At 26.7% G+C, this 9,856-nt stretch overlaps 1 protein-coding gene across 1 annotated transcript; it reads right to left on the bottom strand.

Annotated features, from left to right (window-relative positions):
- Positions 1–202: 202 nt before the first annotated feature.
- On the bottom strand, positions 203–3,462 carry LOC120280498. Its single transcript, XM_039287357.1, has 7 exons — positions 3,320–3,462; positions 3,150–3,233; positions 2,833–3,063; positions 2,553–2,732; positions 1,698–1,751; positions 1,457–1,603; positions 203–574 (listed from the first exon to the last, which is right to left on the bottom strand). The coding sequence occupies exons 1-7, from the start codon at positions 3,452–3,454 to the stop codon at positions 203–205; spliced, it is 1,203 nt and encodes a 400-aa protein (XP_039143291.1). The 5' UTR covers positions 3,455–3,462.
- Positions 3,463–9,856: the final 6,394 nt, after the last annotated feature.

Here is a 9,856-nt window from a genome sequence, read left to right as displayed (position 1 = left end):
TTATTCTATAATCAAATTAACAAAAAAAAAAAAATTGCAAACTCATGAAATAACCCATTTACTAATTCTTTCATTTTATTGTTTTTTTTAAGAAATTGAGAACTTGAACTCAAACAAAAACATTAAAAAATAATAATAATAATAAAAACAATAAACACCATAATAATAAAAATAAGTAACAATACAAATAGGCTAGAGCTTGTCAACAATCAATGCCACCAGGTCCCCCAAAATAAAAATAATTATTTGCATTATCAGACCCAGTAAAATCTCCAGCTTTATAACATGGACTATCTGAACGTGGAGTTCCCTCAAGTAATGGTAAATCATCTGACCGTGAATCACCATCAATGTATTTCACTTTTTGAAACAGGCATGACTTACTATAACCTTCATATGGAAAATGTCCACTTCCCATTGGCGGAAATACTGAGTTGCCAATATATTCAGCAGTGCCACCAAATTCAAGTCTAGTACCATATTGAGCTAAGGTGGTAAAAAGATCATTTGGCCAATAACCTACTAATTTTTTATCAGGTCCACAAAGAAACCACCAATTTAAAGTCGTTGGATCCTGTAAAAAAAAAATGTTTAATTATATTACTCAACCCTTAAATATTTTTTTTTCAAATATATCAACAGAAGTTTGGTTTGCTAAAGTAAGTGTTTGTGAATTCAAATCTACAATCAATATTGGTTTGGTGCACTTAAGTAAGTAGTTTCAAATTGAAATTATCGTGGAAAAAAACCTATTGTTCTCCTTTATATAGCTCCCAATAGGTCGTCTACGAAAAAAAAGTATTTTTTCAAATACATGACAGAGTTTAAATTTAATCATGTATATATAGCACTATTGAATTTATAAATTAAAAAAAATTAATAAACTTTTTTTAATATATTTTTCATTCTAATCATATAGTCCCTTTGCCTTCTTATGTAAGTTTTAGTCCTTTAGAATTTTTCCTATCCACTTATGTGCTCTTAACATTTTAATAGGTGAAGAATAAGGTAAGGGTAATGTTATAAATTAATTTGAATTTAAAAGTAAAAAATTTTAAAAATTAAGGATGTTCTAGGGATTTGATAAACTTAAAGGGTTTTTTAAGGAATTGAAGGAGTTGGAGGGACTACTTGTTACTATCTTCTTAATTTTAATAAATTGAATGTAGAAGAAACCACGAATTTTATCTCTATAAAATTTCACTTTTCAAAAATGTCCCTACTTTTATAGTGTTATTTTTAAAATTTACAAATCACCAAGAAAAATGGTGAACGTGAAAACACCCAAGTACTTTTAAATAACTAATCCTTCAACTTATTATTTCTAACAATCATAATAAATTTTATATAAATAGAACAATTACATCATATTAGAAAAATTAATGAGAAATAATAATAATAATATGATATATATTTATTGAGAAAAATAAAAAGGAGAAAAGATTAAGAAAATTACTCTGAAAACAAAAAGTTCAATGTCACGCTGAGTGCCATTGTATGTGGAAACAGGACTGATAGCAATACCAAGAGGTGTATCTTTGCTAACTTGAACAAAACCAGGACATGCATTGTTCATACATCCGGTGCTTTTAAAATCATCACACTAAAAAACAATTATTATTAAAATAACAATGTTAAATTTATCATTTTTAAAAAATCAAGAAAATAAAATAAAAAAAAGTGATGAGAGAGCTTACTGTCCAACCAGCCATTAACCTGCTATTTTTATCTCCATTATATTTTGGATCTACCTATAGACAAATAAAACAACATTAAAACTAAAATAATAATAATAATAATAATAATAAACGCAATTAAGCATTTAAATAAATAGTATTTTAAGAAGAAAAATATTAAATATCTTATTGATATGACACAAATTTTATAATAATAATAATAATACTAAATTTTGAAATATTTTGAAATAAATATAAAAATTAATATAGGTTTCATTTACTTTCCAAAACTATAGGTAAACTAAATATAGATGATATTAATTATGAATTACATTTATTTGTAAAAACAAATATATCTTAAATTATTTTTAATGATTTGGTTCCTTTAACATTTGTGGTGGAAAAAATCAAATCCAATCCAAACAATAAAACATCTCCTTTCTTTTTTTATTATTAGATTTTAATAATAATAATAATAATAATAATAATATATTATTATTTATAATATGGACTAGCTATCACATATATACTTATTTTAGAAGTCATCTTCCCTGTTTTAGAATTAGAGAAATTTTTATGTTTGGTTTCATATACCGTGCAGCACTATGCACATAACTATAGAACTATTCCATAAATAAACTAAATCTAAACTCTACCCATAGCAAAACCAGGGACTTGGCAGGCAAGTTGAGTATCTTATTTTAAACCTCAATCACGCATTAGGAGGTAGTAGAATTCTCAAGCTCATACATAGGAGTTAAATACCTTAATTTCTCAATCACTGGGTGTTAAGTTTAAATTTAAAAAAAAAACATTAAAAAAAAATTCAGTTATAATTAGGAAAAAAATTATGAATAATAAGAAGAAGAAACTCACAGCCCATCCAACAACAATGTGATTGATATGACCTAGATCATCATCATTTGCAATCCAAAATCCACTTGATGAGAATTGAGTGTCTTGCATTCCAGGGAAACCATATATACCCATTAATCCTGAAGCACCATAATACCAAAACTGGTGGTATGGTTTATATGGAGTATGTATTGTTGCCCACTGATTAACAATATTAAAAAAATTAATTAATATATATAAACACATCAAAATAATAATAGTAATTAAATCATATGATATAATAAAAATTTATTTTATTTACCCTCTGAGTAGTAGAAGCATCATCATTAACATTAGAAGAAGAAGAGGGCCTGATCTTATATTGTTTGAAAGATGATCTCATTCCAATGAGTTGTTCTTTTTCAACCCTTTTTATTGGTACTGTTCCTGATGGACAACTCTCATGCAATCCGACTTCCATTGATTTTATTCTTGATGATGATTTAATCATATCATTATCAAATAATCCAACTGGTAATGAACTTGGCCTTAACTGCAGGAAAACAAATATATCATATAAATATACATATGTTTATTATTTTATAATGAATTAAGGAACAGAGGAATGAAAGAAGAGACCTGAATTTGATGATCTTTAAGAGATGGGTGATCAAAAGCTGGTTGCTTGTTAATATCCACACAATCAAAGATATCTTCATTTTCCTAGTTATTAGTATTAATGTTAATATTAATAATAATAGAGTGATTAGAATGATAAATTAATGATTAATTAATAATTATAAACTTACCACTATGGTTTTGATGGCTGGCTTGTTGAGAAGCTTGAGTTGTTTCTCAATCTCAAAGTCTTCATCAATGGTGAGATTGTGCTCTGAACTCAGAACAAAGCATGGGAGAAGAAGGCAAACAAAGATTAGCACCATCTTCGTCATCTCTGATGATATTTTCGTTTTGTAATGTTTCTTCTTTCTATGGTGTGTTTCATATATAATTTTATTATTAGTTATAACAATCAGATATTTATCCTGGTTTTAGGAGCTAATTAACTACCTAATATATTTGCTAATTAATCTAATTTTTCAATTAGATTGATGACAATATCTAGCTTGTATAAATTGATGTTTGCTGATTTGTGCTCTAATATAAATATAATTTACAAATGCTACCAGCACTATTATTTAGGGGTCGTGCACATAGGTCATGAATTGATCATTCAACCAGTGTTTTTAGCCCCAAACTCACCTCGGGGATCCATTATGATACATGTGTCTGTGAGACTTGAACTTGAGATGAACTCAAGACATTAATCTTCAATGGACACATTAAAAAAAATAAGAGAAAAAAATAATAATATGAAAGATGAAATTAATTTTTAAAAAGACATTATAGTAATTTATCAAATTGAAGAAGGGTAATTTGGTTTTTTCATAGAGATTTACAAATTAATTATTTTTTTTAATAATCTCATCCCTCTAAAAAAAAAAAAACCCAAATTTTTTAAATATATTTATTAAAAAAATTAAAAAGAAGAAAAAAATTAAGAAAATTACTATGAAAATATAGAGTTAAATGCCATGTTGAGTGCCATTGTATGGGAGAGGCGTATCTTTGCTAACTTAAACAAAGCAAAAAATAATTATAATTATAAAAATTTGCGGCATTTGTCAAAAAGTAAAATTTCCATATTCAAACATCCAAACAAGTGAACAACCCTTTATTCAAGAACTTCAATAAAATTCATACATCTTTAAAAATATTACAAATATCTTCAACAATTCCCCGGACCTCCAAAAAAGAACATATTACCAAGAGGACCACCTGTTTCTAAATAAGGCCCAACATCATAGCATTTTTGTGAACTTACAAAGGGATACAAATTCTCTGAATTTAAATCTTGTATTTTGTTTTCTTCGTTCACATTTTTAATATCACTGATATAACATGATTTATTAGTACCTTCAATTGGGAAATGACCACTTCCCATTGGTGGCTTATCCGGGTTATCTAAGTACCCAACAACTCCACCAAAAACAAGTTGATTAGCCTTTGCTTTTAAAAGAGTGAAAATTTCATTAGGCCAATAGCCTATTAGAATTTTATCTTTTTTAAGAAAAAACCACCAATTCTGACTCTCTGGATCCTGTTACAAATTAATAACATTAATGGCCATTCAAATATAAAAATAATACTATAATTATGATAATGGAGTTAGAATTATTACTTTGAAAACAACTATGTTTAAACCATACTGTGTGCTTCCATATGTTGACAGAGGTTGAATAACCACCCCCAGTGGAAGTTCTTTGCTAATTTGTACAAAGCCCGGACAAGATGTATCTCTACAACCTGTTTCCTGAAAGTTATCAATCTGAAAAAGATTGAAGTAAATTTTGTTGATTAACTTAATGTATTAATTTTAATGATTCAAAAATAAAATAAAATAAAATAAATGAATTACTATACATACAGTCCAAGCAGCAGTTAGTCTGGTTTTTGTATCTCCATAGCTGTCGTTAGATATCTGTGACAGTAAAATTAGAATTACAATTACATATTCTTAACAATTATGACTTCTTAGAAATATATATATAAGAAGAGAATGAAGTGTGATTTATTAAGACTCACTGTCCATCCAATTGCCTCACTGTCCATCCAATTGCTATAGTGTTTATTTGATTATAATCTTCATTGTTTGCTATCCAAATATAGCTTGAGCTGAATTGCCACTCTTTGGGTAAAGGAAGGCTATAAGCATCAATGAATGCTGATGAACCGTATGATTCTGATAGCTCTTCTTTGGTGATGTATGATGCCCACTATAACATCATGAAATCATACATATATATATACAATCGATGTGAGTTTTATATATATAAAGTGTGAAACTAATGAAGATTTGGTTTAATGATAGACCTGACGGTGTAATTCTTCATTTGTATCATTGTACATTGGAGTGTTCTTGATCTTCATGCTCTTCAAAGACAATTTCATTCTCGTGAGATTTTCCTTTGTAAGTCTTCTTATTGGTACTGTTCCTGAAGGACAACCTCCATCTCGCAATCCAATTTCTATTGATGTAGTTCTGCTTGTTGATGATGATAATGAATTATCATCAAATAGTCCAAGTGGATAAGAACTTGGCCTTAACTGCAGACATATATATATATATATATATAGAATAAAAAAGAAGAGTAGCAGTAAAAGAAAGAAGAAGATGAAGAAAGGACCTGAATTTTATGATTCTTTAGAGAAGGATGATCAAATGCTGGTTGCTTGTTTATGCCTACACAATCATATATATCTCCATCATCCTATGATAATATATATCAAGATGAAAATCAGAAAACAAAACAGAAATGAATTTTACTTATAATAATGATTAATTAACTACTTACCACTATAGTAGTCTTCATGGTTGGCTTGTTGAGAAGCTCCAGATCCTCATCAATGGTGAAACCAAAGCTAGGGAGAAGAAGAAGAAGAAGGCAGCAAAGAAATATAAACACTAGCACCATCATCTTCAACATCTTAGCATGCATGACATGTTTTTCTTTAATTCTTCTCTCTTCTTATATACCACTCATTTATGCAATGCATTAAATCCCAAATTAATGCCTTGCAATTTCTGTCCTTATATAGATTCATTGAATTAATATTAATAAATACAAACACAATATTTCACATTAATGATTTAAATTTAATAATATATGCAAGGTATGAAGTATCCATTCATTCACATTATATATTCATGTTGTACCACAAAATCATCTTCTCCCTCCGCTCGGCCCACAAACTCAACGAATTGGGCCAGGCTCTGGGCCCCAAAATTTTCCAGGGTTTATATATATAGCCAATTCATAATCTAGATATTATTTTATAAAAATTTCAAAAAAAAAAAAAATCTTTTCAACTTTTAAAATATTTAATACTAATGGAATACATTGCCTACACATCAAGCTATTTTTATAATAATTATTAAAAACTTTCTGTTTCAAATGAAGATAAATTTATTTTTTATCTAATCATATATTCAAAAACAATATTTTTTTACTTACAAGTTATGAAATTTTTTTGTATTTTATTATATAATCAAATTATTAAAAAATAAAAAATCGCAACTCATGAAATCACCCCTTCACTAATTCCTTCAGTTTATTGATTTTTACTAAAAAAAATTGTAAAACTTGAACGCTGACAAAAACCTAAAAAAAAAATCTAAAAATAATAAGTACAATAAAAAAATAAAAAAATTACAGAGTAAATGTCTTCAATTATGAATGCCACCATGCCCTCATAATAAAAATAATTATCAGTATTATAAGACCCACTAAAATCTTCATTCTTATATCATGGACTATATGAACTTGGAGTTCCCTCAATTAATGGTAAATCATTTGACTTTGAATCATGGTCAGCATATTTCACCATTTGAAATAGGTGCGACTTACTATAATTTTTATCTGAAAAATGACTAGTTCTCATCCAAGGAAATGTGGCATCTCGGTATAAAGTGCTGCAAAACTCGAATCTAGTACTGTATTGAGCTAAAGTGGTGAATAAATTATTAGACCAATAACCTACTAGGTTTTTATCATGACCATAAAAAAACCACCAATTTATAGTCATTTGATGCTATAAAAAATGCTTAATATATTACTCAAGGCTCAATTTTTTTCTCAAGTGTATTAGCAGATGTTTGTTTGATTAAGCAAATAGTTTCAAATTGAAATCTTTGCTGATGAAAAAAATTGTGAGAGAAGGGAGACTGAAACCTATGGGTCACATATAAAAAGAAAAACCAAATATTTTTTTCAAATATATGAGAGGATTTAAATTTAATCATATATATATATATATATATATATGAAGGATTTTTTAATTCACAAATTTTACAAAATTTATTAAAAGCTCATCTATATTCTGATTCTGATCATATATATATATGATATATATGATCATCTTGGTTTTTTTATTTATTTTCTTGTTTTTATTATTTGAAATTTTTTCTGCCTTAGTCTGTACTTAGATCTGTCCAAGAGCCAAGTTACCCTCCTAAACTTGAAGGCAAAAATGGGAGAGTTTAGACAAATATATAAGACCCGATGTCCGGGCCTAGGACAAAAAACAGAAACCTATTTTAAAAATGGACTAGGTTTGGTTTTCATTGTTAAAAGCCCGGCCACCCCGTCCGGTCCAAATTATAAAATATATTTATTAATTAATTTTGTATGTATATACTTATATATATAATGGTTTGAATTGCCATTGATTATTTATTAATTAGTTTTCTATATATTTACATAATATATATTTATTGTTGATTACCATTGATTATAATGATTTGAATTTTAGTTGTTGTAATTGAATAAATATTTGTTATTTTAATTTTTAAGTGTTTTGTATAATAATATTTGGTCATATTTACATATTAATATTATTGTTAATTTTTTTATAACTTACATATTATTTGATAACAAACCTATTTGAGTGGGTTTGGGCGGGCTTTGAGTAGAGATCATTAAATTTGGACGGGTTCTGGCAAGGATTAAGACTTAGATTTTTTGGCCAGACCGGGTTTGAACAAGTTTAAAATTTAGTAATTATGGCTTAAGCCCAGCCCGAACCTGACAGGTCTATCTCATCTGTACTCTTAATAATTGAGCTGAAGGAATAAGATATAGATAATTTTGTAATTTTAATTTAATTTAGATATAAAAATAAAAATTTTAAAAATTAAGGATGGTTTGGGGATTTGATAAATTAAAGGACTTTCCAGGGAATTGAAAGAGTTGGTGAGATGCTCTAATTTTCTTCTAAATTTAATAGATTTAATTAGAAGAAATTAACAATTTATCTCTAGAAAAAAAATTTCAGTTTGATATAGAATCTCCCATATTTTCATTTTCCAAAATATCCCTACCTTTTAAGTATTATTTTTAAATTTAAAAATTAATCATCAAGAAAATGGTGAACATCAAAATATCCAAGGACCTTTTAAATAACTAATCCTTTAATTTATTATTAATAACAATCAAAATATATTTCATATAAATAGAACAAATTACATTACATAAAAAAATTAATGAGAAGGAATAATAATAATAATAATAATAATAATAATAATAATAATAAATATAAATATGATATTTATATGTTAGAAAATAAGAAAATTAATCTTTGCAAACTTGAACAATGACAGGCATGCAGAGTTTATACATTATGTGCTTTTAAAACTATCATTCTTAAAAATAAAAAAAAATTAAAATTAAAAAAAGGTTAAAATTTTCATTTGTAAATAATTAAGGAATAAAATAAAAAAAATCAAATAAAATAAAAAATTATGAGAGAGCTTACTGTCCAACCAGTTATTAGCCTAGTATTTTTATCTCCATTAATATTTGGATCTACCTATATACAAATAAAACAACATTAAAACTAAAAAAAATTATAAACACAATGAAACATTTAAATAAATAATATTTTAAGAAAAATTAGTAAATTTTTTTAATTGATATGACATAAATTTTTTATAATAATAATAATAATAATAATGAAATGGGTGAAATAAATTTAAAAATAAATATTGGTTTCAATTATTTTCCAAAACTTTAAGATTAATTATGAATTCCAATTATTTTCTAAAAATAAATAAATAAATATTTTAGGGTCTTTTTGGTAGTCACACATACATGTGCCCTCTATGATTGGCTCCTAATGTGGCCTCACACTCACACTCACACTCACACTCATAGATGATTAGATAGGAGAGATTGCATATATATATATATATATATATATAGTACACCAATAATGAAAGAAAAGAAAAAAATCCGAAAGAAGCCTATCTAGTTGTTTGGTTTAATACTCCAGATCATATATTTCTAGTTTAGATTGTTCAATTTAATTTAATTTTTTCCCCAATGTGAATAAATAACACCACACATATGAATGTCTTAAATTTTTTTGAAGAGTTTAATTTAAATTTACAAAAAATAAAAATAAAAATAAAAATTATAATTAGAAAAAAATTATAAATAATAATAATATTTTATTATAATTAGAAAAAAAATTATAAATAATAATAATAATAATATTTTATCCCATCTAACAACAATATAATTGACTAGATTATCATCTAATGCAATCCAAAATCCCTTGATGGGAATATTTGAGCCCCTGGTATTTCAAGAATACCAAAACTGGTGGTTTAATAAAATGGAGACATGAGTGGTGAGAGTTCGATTCTCGGCTGAGGGCACATTTCTGAGAGTTATGAATAGTGGTTGTGTATGGGTGGTTCTAACGCCGACGTGAGCGCAGCCCCA

Source organism: Dioscorea cayenensis, chromosome 17 (assembly GCF_009730915.1).
Source record: "Dioscorea cayenensis subsp. rotundata cultivar TDr96_F1 chromosome 17, TDr96_F1_v2_PseudoChromosome.rev07_lg8_w22 25.fasta, whole genome shotgun sequence".
Lineage (NCBI taxonomy): Eukaryota > Viridiplantae > Streptophyta > Magnoliopsida > Dioscoreales > Dioscoreaceae > Dioscorea > Dioscorea cayenensis.
The sequence above is the reverse complement of the archived record's forward strand: the minus strand, read 5'-3'. Positions and strand labels throughout refer to the sequence as shown.